Below are 21,865 nucleotides of genomic sequence, written 5' to 3'. Positions count from 1 at the left end.
ACCAAGGTTCAATGCAGCTTATAACTTCCACACTTTTCAATGTCTCTAAAAATAAAGCTAAGTGCTTGTTTTGCTTTTGACTGGCCTTGCTAACCTGGGTGCAACTTTTAATAATCAGAGCACTTGTACTCAGAGATCCCTTTGTACCAATACTGCACCTCAACTTGTACATTGCACCAAATAAGTGTCCTCACTACGTGTGTGCCGTAGTAACGGGAAACATTATGTGCTCCTCTTACCAGAAAGTGAGCTGTCACAGCCAGAGTGCCCATTGAAGCTCCAATGCAGATGGTACCATGCAACAGGTCTCTATTGTCTCCTCAGCACAGCTAGTTGCATAATGACTACGATTGTATTTACAAATCTTGCACCTTCCTCCTACAGATGTGCCACCGCACAAGCTGCAGGTGACCCCAAAGACCCTCAGTTCAGCTCCTAGGAAGAATTTGCTCGTGCACCAGCGTCACATCCTCTTTCGGAACCAGGCACCGGCACAGATACTCATGTGAGGAGCTAGCAGAGGCAGGGAGTGCTCAGGACGTTGACAGTGAGAACACTGCTGGAGACCACAACCATGCTGAGTGTGAGGCAGATGATAAGTTTCTGAGTCATCCATCAGGCGGCAGATGTTGCATATCCAGCGGGATGAACAAGGAGAGCTGGCCGAGATCTCTGAGTGTCTGCGTTCCTTGCTCTCTGTCATGAAGGAGTCCATGTGGAGCAGGAATACTGCTTTGACCCTTAACACCCATAACACCGAGTGTACAGCCTCCTCCATTGGGAGAGTGGTGGCTCTCATGGAGAGGCAGTTTCAAGAGCAGAATCTTTAAAAAATATATATTTTATTCTGAACAATGCAAAAAAATTCACAAACATATATAAAACACTGAAATATATTAGAAACAGTTTGTCATTTTTTGTTTTTAAAAATTATTATAATCCCAGAGCCCCAAGGCCCCCCAATCTCCCCGTAACCGACACGCCTCTCCACTCCACCCCTCCCACCACCCCACCCAATTGCTGGCCACAAACAAGAAAGCAATGAACAGCTTCTTTAACCTTTTCCAGTCGCAGACATTCTGCCATGTCCTCCAACCATGCCGAAGCCTGAGGGTTTTACCGTTGACCTCCATCCACGCAGGACTCATTGCCAAGCATTCAGAGAGGTGAAGGCCAAAGGTATCGACCCTCTTCCCCTCTAGTAGCTCCGGCATGCCCGAAACCCCAAAGATCGCCACCAGTGGGCACGGTTCCAACCTAACCACCACGATCACTGACATGGTCTCAAAGAGGAGACCCAGAACACAACCAATTTTGGGCAGGATTCAAACATGTGCGAGTGGTTCACTGGCCCCCCAAAACACCACTCACACCTATCCTCCCCATCGGGGTAGAACTCACTCATTCAGGCTCTATTTTTGTGCGCCCTATGAACTACCTTAAATCAAGCTCAGCCTGGTGCAAGAGGAAATAGAATTTGCCCGAGACAAAATCTCACTCCCGACCCCTCCCTCCAGCCCCAAGCCCAATTCCTCTCCCTACTTACCCTTTATCTCTTCTAACGGGGCTTTCCCTGTCTCCAGCAGCCACCCATTTATGTCTGAGATCTTCCTTTTCCCCCAGCTCATCATAAGATACCATCCTTTCCATCAGTACCTGTCTCAATAACTGGGGAACAAAGAGAGTTCTTTGCGAACAAAGTCCCGCACCTGCACATATCAAAACACGCTCCCCCTCGAGAGTTGGAATTTTCCTCTCCAGCCCCATGAATCACCCTCCATATACAGATCACTACACCCCTCGATCTCCTCCATATTCCAAATTCTGTACATTGCATCTATCCCAGACGGTGCAAATCTATGGGTTCTGCAGATTGGTGACAGTACTGACATGCCCCCCGAATCTAAAATGTTGCCTGAATTGATTCTAGATTTTTAGAGGTGTCACCACTTCCGGGTTTGTTGTGAATTTGGCCGGCGAAAACGGGAGAGGGGCAGTAACCAATGCCCTTAAACTTGACCCTACACAAGAGACTTCTTCCATTTGCCCCCACCCCAAACCATGCTCCACCCACCACTGCCGCACCTTCTCAATGTTCGCCGGCCAGTAGTTGAACAATTCATTTGGTAACGTCGGCCTTCCCAAACGCTGTCTCCTCTGCAGCAAGGCTCTCTGAATCTTGGGTGTCACGCCCGCTCACACAAAGGCTGCGATTAACTTGTCCACCCTAACAATGAACGATTTGGGGAGGAAGATCGGGAGAGACTGGAACACAAATAGAAATCTCGGCAAGATGTTCATTTTGATCGTCTGTACTCTCCCCACCATGGAAAGTGGTAGGGCATTCCACCTCGTCAAGTCCCCTTTCACCCCCGCCACCAGACTGGCCAAGTTCAAACTGTGCAGCAGGGCCCAATCATGAACCACTTTAGACATGGCCAGCTTGAACGGCAGTGTTCCCAAATCTGCTCCCTTACCCAGGGGGAAGCCAGAAATATTTAACTGTTGCTCACATTTAGTTTGTATCCTGAGAAGGATCCAAACTTCCTCAGTAGTTCCATTATCTTCCGCCTACAGTATAGTGGGTCTGAAATGAACAACTACAGGTAGTCCGCATAAAGGGACACCCTATGTTCCCTTCACCCTCTCACAATTCCTCTCCACTTATTCGATGACCTAAGTGCAAAGGCCAAGGGTTCAATCGCTAACGCTAACAACAATGGGGACAACGGACAACCCTGTCTCGAGCCCCTGTACAGAAGGAAATACCCTGAGTTTGCCGCAGAGTCCAGACACCTGCTGTGGGAGCACTATATAACAGCCTCATCCAGGACATAAACATTGGCCCAAATCTGAATCGTCCCAGAACCTCAAAGAGGTACCTCCACTCCACCCAATTCAAACCTTTCTCTGCATCCACGGAGATGATTACTTCAAGCACCTTCCCCTAGATGGGGACATGATCACATTCAAGAGTCTCTTGATTTTGGTCGACAACTGTCGCCCCTTAACTAATCGAATGTGGTTCTCGGAAAACACCTCTGGCAAACAACCCTCCAGACGCTTCGCTAAAACCTTAGCTAACACCTTTGCATTGGTATTCAGAAAATAAATAGGCCTATAAGACCCACACTCCACTGGTTCCTTGTCCTTCTTTGAGATCAGGGAGGTTGATGCCTGCGTCAACAATTTTGGTGCAGGTCCCTCCATGACAGAGTGTGATGTCAATGATGCTGCGTAAAATTCCACCAGGAAACCATCTGGTCCCAGTTCCTTCCCCAATTGCCTGGAACGGATACACTCCACTACCTCCTCCAGCCCTAACGGTGCTCAAACCTATACAGCCCCCTGTACAATGCCTCAAATGCACCATTAATTTTGTCTGGAGCTGTCACTAGCCTTCCCCTTGTCCTTAACCTGAGCTATCTCTCGTGTGGCTGTCTGTCGTCTCAGCTGGTGAGCCAATAGACGGCTGGCCTTCTCACCATGCTCATAAAAAGTTCCCCGTGAGTGACGCAGTTGGTTTACTACCTTCCCGGTCAACACCAAATCAAATTTCATCGGCAACCTCTCTCCGCTAACAGCTGCTTTGTCGAGGCCGTGTAGTTCTGCTGGTCCATCTCCAGAATTGAGTCAGCCAACCTTTGCCTGTCCACACTTCCATCCTTGCCCTTATGGGCCTTATATGAGATTACCTCCTCTCTGAACACCGCCTTCAGCGCTTCCCAGACGTAGAGGGCGAGACTTCCCCATTCTGATTGAACTCTACATAGTTCCTTATGGCCGAGGCTACCTTCTCACAGAACTCCTTGTCTGCCAGGAGCGCCGTGTCTAACTTGCACAGGGGGCGTTCGGCTCGACGTGTCTCCAGCCTCACATCCACATAATGCGGTGCACGATCCAATATTACTTCCGGTGTACTCAGCCCCCACCACCTCCGGGAGTACCAATTTCCTCACCACAAAAAAATCTATTTGGGAGTATGCCTGATGCACATGGGAGAAGAAGGAAAACTCCCTCCTCTCGATTGACTAAACCTCCAAGGGTCCATCTACTCCATAAACAATGCCAACTCTTTTGCCATCCCCGAAGTTACCAAGGACTTGGGGCTCGACCTTTCCATCCTCGGGTCCAATGCACAATTGAAGTCACTCACTATGATCAACTGATGAGAGTCAAGGTTGGGATGGCAACCACTACCTTCTGAATAAAATCTGCGTTGTACCAATTCAGTGCGTATGTATTAACTAAAACTACTGGCGCCCCTGCCAATACCCCACTCACCATCACATATCATCCCCCAGGATCCACCACGATACTGGCTGCCATAAAGGCCACCCTCTTGTTAAACAAGATCACTACCCCCTGAACTTTGTATCAAAATTTGAATAGAATGCGTGCTCGACTCATCCCTTCCTTAACCTCGATTGATCCCCAGCCCTCAAATGTGTCTCCTGCAAGATTACATCGGCTTTCAAGCTCTTCAAGTGAGCGAACATCAGGGATCTTTTTACAGACCATTTAACCCCCTCACATTCTATGTAATCATCTTGACAGTGGGTCTCTGAACCCCCCCTCTGTTAGGATCCGCCGTATCCACGCCGTGAGAAGATCCAGCTGACTCCAGGCCTGCCTCGGTTCCAGGCCCACACAAAATGTCCACCATCACCGCCCTCACCCAAACCCAACCACAAAGAGACCTGAGTCATCAGCATTCCATTGTTCTCCCCCTGCTCCATTCTTCCCCCCTCCCTTGGCTTCTTAACCAACACCCCATCCCCACCAAACCCCACCCCCTCTCCCCTTCGATCAGTCAGCCAACCCATCCCACTCCAAGGAACACCCTGTCCACCCCTCTACCCCTTAAACAAAGAAAGCCCGATCCAACCTAAGCATGCAACCTCCCCCACCAACCAAACAAGCACCCCCCCCACCCCCCCAGGCTACCCGCTGCAGCCCCCTCCCTCACACTGCTCCCATATGCTAGCATAACTGCTAACATGGTGACCCCCATTTGGAAAACAACCAAAAGAACATTACCCAAACAGCCCAAACAAACTCATACCGCATTCCCCCATTTGAAATAGAGCATACCAGGAAGAACGAATCCATACCCCCCTTGACAGGACACATTAACTCAAACTCCTATTGAGATAAACATGGAACACAATGTAACAACAACATCAGTCATGGTGAAGAACAAACACATGAGCCTGTAAACCCACATTCAAATAACAAAAGCACGTTGGGCGGATTCAACTAATTGGGAACAAAGTCCCATACCGAGCGCGACTCACATTATATAAGGGGCCTCAGTGGGGACGAAGCCACACATAGCCCCATTTTGTTCACTGAGGAGCTCAACTCACCAGAACTCCCAACTGTAGCAAGCGATCGGGACACCATTTTTAAATGGCGTCCCAATCTCTGGGGCCCCCAAAATGGCCCCCCAGGCTGAACACACTATGGGAGGGTCCCCAGCCCAGCCCCCGTATCCCCACAACACTCATGCAGGGGACCCCCAGCCCAATCACATGCACACAAAAAAATCATCTTGACACTGTCAACCTGGCAGTGCCCATGTCAGCTGGCAGTGCAACCTGGGCACTTTGGCAGTGCCAGGCTGTCACCCAGGTAGCACCAGCAGTGCCAGTGCACCACACTGCCCAAAGGGCATGCAGCTGGGAACCTCCAATCCCCTGGGAGACCCCCACAAGTGCCATTCCGTCTTGTCCCCTTTGTGGAGACCAGTACCAAATGGCGCTTGCCCAAAGTCTCCAAGGCAAAGGGGATGAATCTCAAAGCCTCAAGTACCTTGGGAATCTGCACATTAGAGTGAGAAGGTGATATGAGCAAAAAGGTGATTCCGCCCACAATGAGCAGGATTTTACTTCGCAATGGCTCGCGAGATTGTGTTGGATCTCGTGAGGCGTTGTGAGCTGGGTAGATCTTTCAATGGTCGGCAGGGAGGTCCAAACACATCACATGCTGGCTGCCATCTGTCATCTCTGTGGGGTCCTCTTAGGGTGCTCTGGATGAAGGCACTAGCTCCTCCACCCCTTTTGCCAGTGACCACTGCATCTCATAGTGCTGTGACGATTGAGGAATGTCCAGTCATGGGTCTAATGCTCCTTCTCAGTTGGAGTCAATTCAGGCTTTGCTAGTCAGAGGACAATTGCCAAGGCATGACAATCAGCAGGATAACAAAGCCAGCAGGCTTCCTCCAGTGCTGCTGCCAGCAGAGTGGGGGGCTGCCAAAACGCAGCCCCTACTGATGTAAATTGAAGGCACGTTGGGCACAGCAAGGGCATGTCTCGGGTAACATTATTTGTGTTCATTATTTTGAAATTTGTGTTAAAGGTGACAAGTTTTTATGTTCTTTGTTCTTTTTAAAAAAATATAGATTTTATTCAAGTTTTTTGGCCAAACATAACAATACGTAGTGTTTCTTTTACACAACAATAAAGCAATATAAATAACCGTGGCTAGTTTTAAACAAATAAATAAGTAATATATAAACAAAACACAAAAAAAAACTAAATGGCAACTGCCTTGTCCAAAATAAATACTCTCCAAAAATACAATCCAACAATCCAATATACAATTACATATACCAAATACCTATACATATACAATAACATCCCTGAGAGTCCCTCCGATTCCTCCCCCCACCCCGCCCTTCCACCCCCCCCCCCCTCCCCCCTGGGTTGCTGCTGTTGTCTACTTCTTTTCCATTCCCTCTATCTTTCTGTGAGGTAGTCGACGAATGGTTGCCACCGCCTGGTGAACCCCTGAGCCGAACCCCTTAACACGAACTTAATCCGTTCTAACTTTATAAACCCTGCCATATCGTTTATCCAGGTCTCCACACCCGGGGTGTGGCTTCCTTCCACATTAACAATATCCTGCGCCGGGCTACAAGGGACGCAAAGGCCAACACGTCAGCCTCTCTCGCCTCCTGCACTCCCGGCTCTTCTGCAACCCCAAATATAGCCAACCCCCAGCTTGGTTCGACCTGGACCCCCACCACCTTCGAAAGCACCCTTGCCACCCCCACCCAGAACCCCTGTAGTGCCGGGCATGACCAAAACATGTGGGTGTGATTCGCTGGGCCTCTCGAGCATCTCGCACACCTATCCTCTACCCCAAAAAATTTACTAAGCCGTGCTCCAGTCATATGCGCCCTGTGTAGCACCTTAAATTGTATCAGGCTTAGCCTGGCACATGAGGACGATGAGTTTACCCTACGTAGGGCATCAGCCCACAGCCCCTCCTCAATCTCCTCCCCCAGTTCTTCTTCCCATTTCCCTTTCAGCTCACCTACCATGATCTCCCCCTCGTCCCTCATCTCCCTGTATATGTCCGCCACCTTACCGTCCCCCACCCATGTCTCTGAGATCACTCTATCCTGCACTTCCTGCGTCGGGAGCCGCGGGAATTCCCTCACCTGTTGCCTCGCAAAAGCCCTCAATTGCATATACCGAAATGCATTCCCTTGGGGCAACCCATATTTCTCCGTCAGCGCTCCCAGACTCGCAAACGTCCCATCTACAGATAGATCTCCTAGTTGTACTACCCCAGCTCTTTGCCATGCTCCAAATCCCCCATCCATTCTCCCCGGAACGAACCTATGATTGTTTCTTATCGGGGACCGCACCGAAGCTCCCGTCTCTCCCCTATGCCGTCTCCACTGCCCCCAAATTTTCAATGTAGCCACCACCACCGGGCTTGTGGTGTATTTCTTTGGTGAGAACGACAACGGCGCCGTCACCATTGCTTGCAGGCTAGTCCCCCTGCAGGACGCCCTCTCCAATCTCTTCCACGCCGCTCCCTCCCCTTCTCCCATCCACTTACACATCATTGAAACATTGGCGGCCCAGTAGTACTCACTTAGGCTCGGGAGTGCCAGCCCCCCCCTGTCTCTACTACGCTGCAAGAATCTCCGCCTCACTCTCGGGGTCTTCCCAGCCCACACAAAACTCATAATGCTCTTCTCAATTCTTTTGAAAAAAGCCTTCGTGATCACCACCGGGAGGCACTGGAACACAAAAAGGAATCTCGGGAGGACCACCATTTTAACCGCCTGCACCCTACCTGCCAATGACAGGGACACCATGTCCCATCTCTTGAAATCCTCCTCCATCTGTTCCACCAACCGTGTTAAATTGAGCCTATGTAATGTACCCCAATTCTTGGCTATCTGGATCCCCAGGTACCGGAAGTCCCTTGTTACCTTCCTCAACGGTAAATCCTCCATCTCTCTGCTCTGCTCCCCCGGATGCACCACAAATAACTCACTTTTCCCCATGTTCAGTTTATACCCTGAAAAATCCCCAAACTCCCCAAGTATCCGCATTATCTCTGGCATTCCCTCCGCCGGGTCCGCCACATATAGCAACAAATCATCCGCATACAGAGATACCCGGTGTTCTTCTCCCCCCCTAAGTACCCCCCTCCACTTCCTGGAACCCCTCAGTGCTATGGCCAGGAGTTCAATCGCCAATGCAAACAATAACAGGGACAGAGGACATCCCTGCCACGTCCCTCTATGGAGCCGAAAATAGTCAGACCCCCGTCCATTCGTGACCACGCTCGCCATCGGGGCCCTATACAGCAACTGTACCCACCTGATATACCCGTCCCCAAAGCCAAATCTTCTCAACACCTCCCACAAATAATCCCACTCCACTCTATCAAATGCTTTCTCGGCATCCATCGCCACCACTATCTCCGCTTCCCCCTCTGGTGGGGGCATCATCATTACCCCTAGCAGCCTCCGTATATTTGTATTTAGCTGTCTCCCCTTCACAAACCCAGTTTGGTCCTCATGGACCACCCCCGGGACACAATCCCCTATCCTCATTGCCATTACCTTGGCCAGAATCTTAGCATCCACATTCAGGAGGGAAATGGGCCTGTATGACCCGCATTGCAGCGGGTCTTTTTCCTTCTTTAGGAGGAGCGATATCGTTGCCTCTGACATAGTCGGGGGCAGCTGCCCCCTTTCCCTCGCCTCATTAAAGGTTCTCATCAGTAGCGGGGCCAGAAAGTCCAAATATTTCTTATAGCTGATACAGAAAGCACATCATTCTCTCCTTCCCGTCTGGGGGCTGCGCTTCATATAATCTTTCATAAAATGCCTTGAACACTCCATTCACTCTCTCCGCTCCCCGCTCCATCCTCCCTCCTCATCTCTCACCCCCCCTATCTCCCTCGCTGCTCCCCTTTTCCTCAGTTGGTGGGCAAACAACCTACTCGCCTTCTCCCCATATTCGTACTGTACACCCTGTGCCTTCCTCTATTGTGCCTCTGCACTACCCGTAGTCAACAAGTCAAATTCTACATGTAGCCTTTGCCTTTCCCTGTACAGTCCCTCCTCCGGTGCCTCCGCGTATTGTCTGTCCACCCTCAGAAGTTTTTTCAACAACCGCTCCCTTTCCCTACCCTCCTGCTTTCCTTTATGTGCCCTAATAGATATCAGCTCCCCTCTAACCACTGCCTTCAGTGCCTCCCAGACCACTCCCACCTGTACCTCCCCATTATCATTAAGTTCCAAGTACCTTTCAATACACCCCCTCACCCTTAAACACACCCCCTCATCTGCCAATAATCCCATGTCCATTCTCCAGGGTGGAAGCTGTTGTTTTTCTTCCCCTATCTCCAGGTCCACCCAGTGTGGAGCATGATCCGAGATGGCTATAGCCGTGTACTCCGTCCCCGTCACCTTTGGGATCAGTGCCCTTCCCAAAACAAAAAAATCTATTCGTGAAAATACTTTGTGTACATAGGAGAAAAACGAAAACTCCTTACTCCTAGGTCTACTAAATCTCCAGGGGTCTACTCCTCCCATCTGCTCCATAAAGTCCTTAAGCACTCTAGCTGCAGCCGGCCTCCTTCCGGTCCTGGACCTCGATCTGTCCAGCCCTGGGTCCAGCACCGTATTAAAGTCTCCACCCATTACCAACTTCCCCACTTCTAGGTCCGGGATTCGTCCTAACATACGCCTCATGAAATTGGCATCATCCCAGTTCGGGGCATACACGTTCACTAATACCACTGCCTCCCCTTGCAATTTGCCACTCACCATCACGTATCTGCCCCCACTATCCGCCACTATAGTCTTTGCCTCAAACATTACCCGCTTCCCCACTAGTGTGGCCACCCCCCTGTTTTTTGCATCTAGCCCCGAATGAAACACCTGCCCCACCCATCCTTTGCGAAGTCTAACCTGGTCTGTCAGCTTCAGATGCGTCTCCTGAAGCATAACCACATCTGCCTTAAGTTTCTTTAGGTGCGCGAGTACCCGTGCCCTCTTAATCGGCCCGTTCAGCCCTCTCACATTCCACGTGATCAACCGGGTTGGGGGGCTCTTTACCCCCCCCCCCCCCGCCCCCCCCCGCCCCCTTGTCGACTAGCCATTTCCTTTTTCAATCCAGCTCCTCACCCGGTTCCCACGTAACTGTATCCCCCCTAGGCGGCGCCCCCCCCCGCCCCGACCCCCCCCTCCTATACCAGCTCCCCCTTCTCCCCAGCAGCAGCAACCCAGTTAACCCCCCCCCCCCGCTAGATCCCAAGCTAGCGTAATTGCACCCCCCATGTTGCTCCCAGAAGTCAGCAAACTCTGGCCGACCTCGGCTTCCCCCGTGACCTCGGCTCACACTGTGCGAGGCCCCCTCCTTCCTGCTTCCCTGTTCCCGCCATGATTACCATAGCGCAGGAACCAAGCCCGCGCTTCCCTTTTGGCCCCGCCCCCAATGGCCGGCGCCCTCAGCTCCTCATCCTCCCTCACCCCCTCCCCCACGACATGGGGAAGAGAGAGAAGTTACAGGGTCGCAGGTTTAACAACTTGGGAAGTCCTCTCTTCCCCCTTTTCCCCCCTTCATCCCACAAATTCACCCCCCCACTTTTGTCCCAAACGTTCTTTTTCTGGCCCGCTCACTCCAGCTTCTCCTCGACAATAAATGTCCACGCCTCATCTGCCGTTTCGAAGTAGTGGTGTTTCCCTAGATGTGTGACCCACAGTCTTGCCGGTTGCAGCATTCCGAATTTGATCTTCCTTTTATGCAACACCGCCTTGGCCCGATTAAAGCTTGCCCTCCTTCTCGCCACCTCCGCACTCCAATCTTGATATACGCGGATCACCGCATTCTCCCACCTACTGCTCCGAGTTTTCTTTGCCCATCTGAGGACCATCTCTCTGTCCTTATATCAGAGAAATCTCACCACTATTGCTCGATGAATTTCTCCAGCCCTCGGTCTTCGCGCCATAACCCGATAGGCTCCCTCCACCTCCAGCGGACCCGTCGGGGCCTCCGATCCCATTAACGAGTGCAGCATCGTGCTCACATATGCCCCGACGTCCGCCCCTTCTGCACCTTCGGGAAGACCAAGAATCCTTAGGCTCTTCCTCCTCGCATTATTCTCCAGTACCTCCAGCCTTTCCACACATCTTTTGTGTTATGCCTCGTGGATCTCCGTTTTCACCACCAGGCCCTGTATGGCGTCCTCATTCTCATCAGCCTTTGCCTTCATGACCCGAAGCTCCTGTTCCTGGGTCTTTTGCTCCTCCTTTAGCCCCTCAATCGCTTGTAATATCGGGGCCAACAGCTCATTCTTCATCTCCTTTTTGAGTTCATCTACGCAACGCCGCAGGAACTCTTGTTGGTCAGGGGCCCATATTAAACTGCCTCCTTCCGACGTCATCTTGCTTTGTGCCTGCCTTCCTGGCCGCTGCTCTAGAGGATCCACCGCAATCCGGCTACTTTCCTCTCTTTTTTCCATCCGTGTCTAGGGGGGATTCCCTTCTGGATTACCGCACAGTGTTATTTGACGTTAAAATTGCCGATGGGGCTCCTATTAAGAGCCCAAAGGTACGTTCCACCGGGAGCTGCCGAAACGTGCGACTCAGCTGGTCATCGCCGCACCCGGAAGTCATGTTCTTTGTTCTTGTGCAATAACATTCACATTTATTTTACTTTAATGGGTTGAGTTGGCTGGATGCTTTGAATAGGTGTGAGATGCTGTACAGACTGGTAACTGTATTGCATAGTGTTGTGCTGACGTTTTGGGCTGTGTTCTCATTTAATAATTGCTTGCAAAGGAGACAGTGCCATTGGCGTGAACAAGCATCAATGCCCATCTGAAGGTCCACAGTATCAAAGCACCTCTGGTGCTCCTGCCCCCCTGAACGCCCCTGCCACCCAACTCGATGCCTTCATTCTGTGCGTCCCCACTCTCTTCCTCAGACCCATCACTGGAGTCATTCTCCATGGCCTGTGAAGCTGCCTTGCTTTCTCAGCCTCCACTGGGTAACATAGTGGGGTCATCAAACACCACTTCAAGGGATAGCCCTTGTCAACCAGGAGCCATCCATCTAATTGTTCAGGAGCCATGGCACATTTAGGCATTGTGTGAGGACTTGGGGTAACAGGCACAAACTTGGAGAATCTGTGTCCTGTGGTCACAGACAGTCTGAACATACATTGAATGGAATCCCTTCTGTTTCGGAAAGTTCCCGACCTTCCTGCTGGTGCCTTGAACGCAATCTATTGCACCCTGGATGCGGGGAAATCTCGCAAAGCCTCATGCTCCCTCCGCCCGGCTGCCCTTGCCTGTCCAGTAATGGATGAATGTGAGGACATGTCTAAAGATGACACAACTGAGTGTGGCTGATTGAGAGATGCCACACAGTTCCCCACTGAGACTTGAAAAGAACCGGGTATGTAGATGTTGAGGGCAGCTGTGACTTTCAAGGCCACTGGTACGGGATGTCCTGGGACAAACTAGCTATGACAGAGAAAGTGCTGCTGCTCCGGGGGCATTTTATCCCACACTTCGATAAGGAAATGCATAAAACGTGATGAGTGCCCACCTGTTTTGCCTGTGCGACGAGCAGAAGATTGTCCGGGCAGCATAATGCCGCTGTGTATTGGCTTGTTAATGGCCTTAATCGGCCCTTTAACTGTCAGCGGACACACATATAATCACGCACACACATGCTGACCTCGAAATTGCATGTGTGCACGATGATGTCAAGAAACACGCCCTATATCATTTAATGAAATTTTACATTCGGCCGGGTCTGACCCCAGATCTAACATTCTGGCCATGGATTAAGTGATGGCAAACTCAGGTTTTAACAAGCAGAAATATATTAAGTGTTTTCCATTACTTGTGACCCTGTGTAAAGATGAATTAAAGTAGGATGCTGCCGGGATGATTCCGTGAATCCATACTCCCATTGGGGAGGGGCCCTCGCAAGGAGCGCAGCTAAGAAAATTGTCAATGTTGTACCTGTGAACTTCTGGGATGGGAAAATGATAAGCTTCACACTCATGAATTCCTGCCTGAAACGCACTCCCGGTAAGCACTGTGGACCATGGAATCCCCTCTTGTACAATGAGATTTTGGGCGCAATTGAACGCAAAGCGGCTGGTAGATCCCGGGAGAGGCCTCCCACGGGCGTCCTGACAGCCTTCACGCTTCGCAGGATATGCCCAAGTCCTGCAAGGCGTAACGATCAGAATTGCGCCAAAAGGGTCCGTGACCGAACAGCGGGCATCTAAGTAGGGTTTGTAGCACGATCAATCACTCATGAGACGAGAAGAGATGGAGTCAATCGATGGCTTTATTACGCAGACTTGTTCCCCAGCAGCACAGTTACAGAATGCGGCTGCTGGGAGAACCTGGGCTCTTATACCCTGTCTTACTGGGTGGAGCCAGTAGGCGGCTGATCCAATCGGGACCCAGTGTCTATCCGCCATTAGCCTCTCGGTATCACAGGGTACCATAATACCCCTAATACATACCACCACATTCACCCCTTGTTAAAAAAGAACCCGGCAGGGGTAGTGGGCAGTATGGTCGTAGGGGTTTACAGAGTCGGTACCTAGGATGCCGCTAACATGGCGGCTATGCTCCGATATCAAACTACCAGTACTATTTACAATGCCACTTTTACTGGGCAACTGAATTATTTACAGAGGCATTTCTTGCTTTGTTATACGGATTTGATGAGTCGAATGGGTGCCCTGGTCGTCCTCGCCGATTGTCTCAGCCCCGTTGGTGATGCAGGCGCTGGCTCGGGCACCGTCGTCTCTGGGAGCGTAGCGATGCCTCTTCCTGCTCCACTACCCCTAGTCGTGACTGGGGGGAGGACCGATCCACCCAGGAAGGGGGCGGCTGTGGGGTGCGCCAGTGGGAGGGAGGGGGTGGTTGGTGTTGGGGTGTGTGGAGCTCCGGAGGTGGTGGCTTTGGGTCCGCCGGTGGGAGAGAGGGGGTGATTGGTGTTGGTGTGTGTGGAGCTCCCGCAGGGAGACCGTGTCCTGTCGGCCGTCAGGGTACGCCACGTAGGCGTATTGAGGGTTCGCGTGGAGGAGATGAACCCTCTCGACTAACGGGTCCGATTTGCGCGTCTGCACATGCTTTCGGAGCAGGATGGGTCCCGGGGCTGCCAGCCAGGTCGGAAGTGCCGTTCCGGAGGAGGATTTCCTAGGGAAGACAAAGAGGCATTTGTGAGGTGTTTGATTCGTTGTTGTACAAAGCAGCGACCGGATGGAGTGGAGGGCATCCGGGAGGACTTCCTGCCAGCGGGAAACTGGGAGACTTCTGGACCATAGGGCCAGCAGGACGGTCTACCAGACCGTTCCGTTCTCCCTCTCTACCTGACCGTTCCCCGGGGGTTGTAACTGGTCGTCCTGCTCTAGGCAATGCCTTTGCTGAGCAGGAATTGACGCAGTTCGTCGCTCATGAAAGAGGACCCCCTATCGCTATGTATGTAGGCGGGGAAACCGAACAGTGTAAGGATGGTGCAGAGGGCTTTAATGACAGTGGCCACGGTCATGTCGAGGCAGGGGATGGCAAAAGGGAACCGGGAGTACTCGTCAATCACGTTCAGGAAGTACGTGTTGCGGTCGGTGGAGGGCAGGGGGCCTTTGAAGTTCAGACTGAGGCGCTCAAAGGGACGGGAAGCCTTTATCAGGTGCGTTTTATCTGGCCTGTAGAAGTGCGGCTTGCACTCTGCACAGATTTGGCAGTTCCTGGTGGCTGTCCTGACCTCCTCGATGGAGTAGGGCAGGTTGCGGGTCTGTACGAAGTGATAGAACCGAGTGACCCCCGGGTGGCAGAGGTCCTCGTGGAGGGTTCGGAGACGGTCCACTTGTGCGTTGGCACATGTGCCGCAGGATAGGGCATCGGAAGGCTCGTTCAGATTTCCGGGACGATACAAGATCTCATAGTTATAGGTGGAGAGTTCGATCCTCCACCGCAAGATCTTGTCGTTCTTGATCTTGCCCCGCTGTGCATTATCGAACATGAAGGCAACCGACCATTGGTCAGTGAGGAGAGCGAATCTCCTACCGGCCAGGTAATGCCTCCAATGTTGCACAGCTTCCACTATGGCCTGGGCCTTCTTTTCCACTGAGGAGTGGCGGATTTCTGAAGCGCGGAGGGTGCGTGAAAAAAAGGCCAACGGTCTGCCCGCTTGGTTGAGGGTGGCCGCCAGAGCTATGTCGGACACATCGCTCTCGACTTGGAAGGGGAGGGATTCGTCGATCACGTGCATCGTGGCCTTTGCGATATCCGCTTTGATGTGGTTGAAGGCCTGGCGGGCCTCTGTCGACAGGGGAAAGACCACCGTGGACTGAATTAGCGGACGGGCCTTGTCCGCAGAGTGGGGGACCCACTGGACGTAATAAGAGAAAAAGCCCAGACAGCGTTTCAGGGCCTTGGAACAGTGAGGGAGGGGGAACTCCTTAAGCATGCATTCAGGATCGGGGCCTACAACTCCATTTCGCACTATGTAGCCAAAGATGGCTAGGCAGTCAGTGCTAAACACGCATTTTTCCCTGTTGTACGTGAGATTCAGGGCGTTTGCGGTTTGGAGGAATTTGCGGAGGTTGGCGTCATGGTCCTGCTGATCGTAGCCGCAGATGGTGACGTTATCGAGGTACGGGAACGTAGCCCGCAAACCGTACCGGTCAACCATTCGGTCCATGTCCCGTTGGAAGACCGAGACTCCATGAGTGACGCCGAATGGAACCCTTAAGAAATGATAGAGCCTCCCATCTGCTTCAAAGGCAGTGTATTTGCGGTCGCTCGGGCGGATGGGGAGCTGGTGATATGCGGACTTAAGGTCCACCGTGGAAAAGACCTTGTACTGTGCAATCTGATTGACCATGTCGGATATGCGGGATGAGGGTACGAATCCAGCTGTGTGTACCTATTGATGGTCTGACTATAGTCTATGACCATCCTCTGCTTCTCCCCGGTCTTTACAACTACCACCTGAGCTCTCTAGGGACTATTGCAGGCCTGGATTATGCCTTCCCGCAGCAGCCGCTGGACTTCTGACTGGATAAAGGTGCAGTCCTGGGCGCTGTACCGTCTGCTCCTAGTGGTGACGGGTTTGCAATCCGGGGTGAGGTTCGCAAACAGGGAAGGCGGGTCGACCTTGAGGGTCGCGAGGCCACAGATAGTGAGTGGGGGTATAGGGCCGCCGAATTGGAACGTTATACTCTGGAGGTTGCACTGAAAATCCAACCCCAGGAGTGTGGCAGCGCAGAGGTGGGGGAGGACGTAAAGCCGATAGTTCTTGAACTCCCTCCCCTGCACCATGAGGTTCGCGATGCAGAACCCTTTGATCTCTATGGAATGGGATCCTGCTGCCAGGAAATTTTTTTGATTACACGGGTGGATCGAAAGAGAACAGCGTCTTACCGTATCGGGATGTATAAAACTCTCCGTGCTCCCAGAGTCGATCAGGCAGGGCGTCTCGTACCCATTGACGAGTATCGTCGTTGTTGCCGTTTGGAGCGTTCGGGGCCGCGACTGGTCCAGGGTCACCGAAGCCAGTCGCTGTTGCTGCATCGGGGCGTTTTCTTCAGGCCCCGTGAAGTCGTCCATTCCGGGGTCTTTGGCCATCAGCCAAGATGGCAGCGTCCACGGGTCGCACACGGTCGGGGGTGGAGAAGATGGCGCCGCCCATTGATTGCACGTGGCCGGGAGAGCACAAAATGGCGGCGCCCATCCTTCCCGCATGGAGTCCGGGACCCGTTGGCCGCACATGGATCGTTGGGGGGGGGGGGGGGGGGGGGTTGAGTTTGGGGTCCTGGTTCTCCCCAGTAGATTGCAGCGACCCCCCCCAGGCCTGGCACACCGCTACAAAGTGCCCTTTTTTGCTGCACCCTTTGCAGAGTGCAAATTGTGAGAAAGAGAAAGCAGAGTTGAAAACTAAAGACAATATCTATCAAATGATAGGTTTTCCTGTAAGCTGTGTTCAGCAGTGCGAGTCAGATGTTAGGTGAGCTCCTCAGCTAGAAGTGCAGTATTCTAATTTTTTTTTCTTTTAAAAAAAATAAATTTAGAGTACCCATTTCATTTTTTCCAATTAAGGAGCAATTTAGCGTGATCAATCCACCTACCTTGCACATCTTTGGGTTGTGGGGGTGAAACTCGCGCAAACACGGGGAGAATGTGCAAACTCCACACGGATAGTGACCCAGAGCTGGGATCGAACCTGAGACCTCGGCGCCGTGAGGAAGCAGTGCCAACCACTGCGCCACAGTGCTACCAAAGTATTCTAATTTTTGATGAGACTGGCCTGAAAGGGAGTGCCAAGGAGTCACAAAAGGTTTGACTCACTTTTTCCCAGGTACTAGTTATTCAGCCACCCCACCTGCTCCTCTTAAGAATTCCAACATACCGACAGGAAGCTGTTCACACACTTCAACATGAAAGCTTCTTCCAAGCTATCATAAGGGAGTTATGCAGTGTCAGCCAGTCTGTCTGCAGAGGAATGATCAAGGAAGACACACATGTGTGGCACAGGCTACAATTTTTACCACTGACCATCATGAATAATTCAGGCAGACCATACTGAATTAATGGCTTTCTGCATTTAGTGCAGTCAAGGGCTGAATCTCCCAGTTGGGTTGTGATCAATTCTGGAATGGGAACTGGGAAATGGCCGTGGTGCAATGTTGTTAATTATGATGCTACCGCTGGACTGCCATCCAATTCAGCACAGCAGGCAGACGATGGAAGTGGGAGGCTTAGCAGGAGGGCCTGCAGTGATGTCCAGCCAGCAGTCTCACCGAGAGACATGGGGACTACTCACAGAGGCAGGATTCTGCGAGGGTGCCTCAAAATGGAGGTGTTCTCTCCAGCACTGCAAAACATTAAACCAACGCAGGGTCACAGCTGTCAGGCAAACATTGCGGAGGAGAAACCTCTCCAGGTGTGACTGTCACATCCCAGGGTTGTTGTAGTGGTAGAAAAAAGGCGTCGATGGCAGCCCAGCCTGTAACTGGCAGGTCACCTCCAGTTACCTGCTGGGCTCCAGCCTCACAATTGAAGCCCATACTCAGTCAGGAAGATCCCGGTAGCACCATCAACGTTTCCCCAATGGGCCAATGAATGACTGGCTACCCATCACTGCTGGACGGGTTGCCTCGGCTGCGGTCACCTCACTTTTGACAAGATCACTCAATAACTTCGACACTTCAGGTAGCCAACCCTATTTGCTCCCGGTTCTGCCACCTAACCTGCCTCCACAGGACGAGGAAATTTCAGTTCTGAGTCTCTGTGCACAATTCTGTGCCCTGTATGAAATAAAGGTTTTCTTCTCATTTCTGTGTAGACATTGTAGGGGCAAACAATACAGAATCATGCAGGACATCTTGTTAATGTCTTTTTATGGCAGTTATCTGTTCACTCTTAGATTGGATTGGATTTGATTTGGATTTTGTTTATTGTCATGTGTACCAAGATACAGTGAAAAGTATTTTTCTGAGAGCAGCTCAACAGATCATTAAGTACATGAAAAGAAAAGGAAATAAAAGAAAATACATAACAGGGCAACACAAAGTACACAATGTAACTACATAACACCGGCATCGGGTGAAGCATACAGGGGTGTAGTGTTAATGAGGTCAGTCCATTAGAGGGTCGTTTAGGAGTCTGGTAACAGCGGGGCTGTTTTTGAGTCTGTTTGTGCATGTTTTCAGACTTCTGTATCTCCTGCCTGATGGAAGAAGTTGGAAGAGTTAGTAAGCCGGGTGGGAGGTTGATTATGCTGCCCGCTTTCCCCAGGCAGCGGGAGATGTAGATGGAGTCAATGGATGGGAGGCAGGTTCGTGTGATGGTCTCGGCTGCGTTCACGACTCTCTGAAGTTTCTTGCAGTCTTGGGCCGAGCAGTTGCCATACCAGGCTGTGATGCACCCAGATAGGAATCTGTAAAAGTTGGTGAGAGGTAATGTGGACATGCCGAATTTCCTTATTTTCATGAGGAAATATAGGCACTGTTGTGCTTTCTTGGTGGTAGCATCGATGTGGGTGGACCAGGACAGATTTTTGGAGATGTGTACCCCTAGGAATTTGAAACTGTTAACTATCTCCACCTCGGTCCCATTGATGCTGACATGAATTCTTTCATGGCGAATTAAGAGCAGAAGGGAATTATCAGGAAGAACAAGACCTAGACAGCCATTAAGCTCCTGCAATTCATACCAACCTTAGCCAGATGCAGGGAAAGAAGGCAACGGTGTAAGGAATCCTGACATGGCAGACATTAATTACAGTTTGCTGTAAAGAAGGCCACAGCTAGAATATTCTTGCCCTCCACTATCATTAGAAGCAATTAATTTTATTTTTTTTTAATTCCAATTAAGGGGAAATTTAGTGTGGCCAATGCACATCTTTGGGTTGTGGTGATGAGCCTATGCTGACACGGGGAGAATGTGCAAACTCCACACATTCAGTGACCAGGGGCCGGGATCGAACTGGGTCCTCAGTGCCGTGAGGCAGCAGTGCTACCCACTATATCCCCGTGCAGCCCTTGCCCTACACGATCATGCTGGGTTCTTCAAGTGTATCTCTTGCCATCTCATGCTTATGTTGTAATGAGTAAATCAATGGTTTACCTCTATTGTAGTGTCCAATATTAATGACATGAGTTAGCACAGTGCTGTTCCTTGTTGTGCTTTGTTTCATGCATGTGACACCTGACCCACAGTGTAGAAGATGTACAGTGGTTGGTTGACCATAGAGTTGCCATTAAAAATCCCAGTTGCTACTCGTTTTGTAAATTTTTAAGGGTTTTTACAGTGAGGGTAATGGCATAAAGGGTCACATTATCATCAGTTTACTTATTTCTAATTGATTGAGAATGGAGATGATTGGGGGATGACTTCAGCAGCACAACCTGTGGAGAAATGATGAATCACTGACAGCAACTTCTGGATTTCCATGTTTAAGTGCGCTTTTGCAGATCCCAGTATAACAGCTAGATAAATGCTAGAATACTACGCAGCAAATGCAAGGGGATTAACTCACACTGATACCTTCATCACCAGAAGTCTGCAATGAAACATGCATATAAGGTCATGCATTAGAGACTCTAATTTCTGCTGTTAATAATATTCTAATTTTCATCTGAAACCTATTTTCTTCTATTCTGATAAAAGGTTAACCCTGATCAATTAAAAGAGCAGGAATGATTTACTATGTCTGCATTGTGTTTATTACTATCGGAAAATATGATTTCAATCCTAACTATTTCTTAGCAGGTCTGACAGCATCTGTGGAGAGAACAGGGAGCGAACGTTTTGAGTGTGGATGACATTTTGTCAAAGCTTTGACAAAGAGTCATCCAGACTTGAAACGTTAGCTCCCTTTTCTCTTCTCAGATGCTGTCAGACCTGCTGAGATTGTCCAGTATTTTCTGTTTTTGTTTCAGATTCCAGCATCTGCAGTAATTTTTTTTTTTTTTTCGGTGAAATTTGTATTCATAAGGGTACGGGATATTAGTGTTGGGAAATAGATTACTGCTCCATTTTGGGCACTGATGTGGTTAGATATTGCGCAGATCAAATAAGGAGGAAATCATTCTTATTTCTGCCCCACGTTGTGTTTTAAGTATCAAATTCAAAAATTCACCCTGTTGTTTATTTTCCACATTACTCATAGAGCTTTCCTGACAAATGTGCAACTTCTGCAAAATACTTTTTGTGCTTTGAGGCAATTTAATAGACTGTGTAATTTATACAGGTGTAATTATTTCTGTCTTATTTTTAGGCTTGACTTGGTGAACCCATAGATCCCAAAGAATGGTAGAGATTTCCATTCTGTGGCATCAAGTCGTCACTGGCAAATTGGAGTTGACCTTCATTACAAGTTGTAATAATCAAACCAAATGGTAAGAAAAATTATGATTGTATTTGGAAAAGCTAAAAAATATTAAGTATTCCTTTACAATTCTTAAATATGCTCCTGTCGGAACAATAACAAAGCACACCATTGCATTTAGATCAGTAGAAATTGACTGTAATAATTCCAACGTGACAGCTGGTTAAGGGAGCATTGTTACTTCTAACACAGCATACACATTGTTTGCCAACCTCACTTAATATCAGCATTTCATCTTTTTAATCTTTGAGACTATAGTCCAGGTTGAGGGGCTAAAAGTTGCCCGTCTCCTGCCTCTAAAAGTGAAATTAAGTTTGGTAGTTCCTGCTCCGATCTTAATGAGGTGAGGCTCACAACGCAAAACTCCTTACTGTATAGCAGTGACTTGGCAATCTCACTCAGAACTATCGAAGAAATTGAGTGTTGAAAATAAGGGGGAAAAAAAGTAGTGCATAGAATCCCTACAGTGCAGAAGGAGGCCTTTCGGCCCACCGAGTCTGCACCGACCCTCTTAAAGAGCATCCCAAACTATCCTATAATCCCACCTAGGGCCAATTTGGCATAGCCAATCCACCTAACCTGCACATAGTTTGGATTGTGGGAGGAAACTCGGAACACCCAGAGGAAATCTGCGCAGACAAGGGGAGAAAGTGCAAACTCCACACCGTCACCCAAGGTCGG

The 21,865-nt window shown here is 50.3% G+C and overlaps 1 protein-coding gene across 1 annotated transcript in view; it reads left to right on the top strand.

Annotated features, from left to right (window-relative positions):
- prr33 (proline rich 33) overlaps positions 1–21,865 on the top strand; it is a 73,953-nt gene that overhangs the window by 40,976 nt on the left and 11,112 nt on the right. Inside the window, exon 2 of the mRNA XM_072466313.1 lies at positions 21,074–21,194. Coding sequence (XP_072322414.1) covers positions 21,192–21,194 — 3 coding nt within the window. The 5' untranslated portion in view covers positions 21,074–21,191. The remainder of the gene's footprint in view (positions 1–21,073; positions 21,195–21,865) is intronic.

This window comes from Scyliorhinus torazame, chromosome 10 (genome assembly GCF_047496885.1).
Source record: "Scyliorhinus torazame isolate Kashiwa2021f chromosome 10, sScyTor2.1, whole genome shotgun sequence".
Lineage (NCBI taxonomy): Eukaryota > Metazoa > Chordata > Chondrichthyes > Carcharhiniformes > Scyliorhinidae > Scyliorhinus > Scyliorhinus torazame.
Note: the sequence above shows the minus strand (reverse complement) of the source record. Positions and strands in the feature narration are given on the sequence as shown.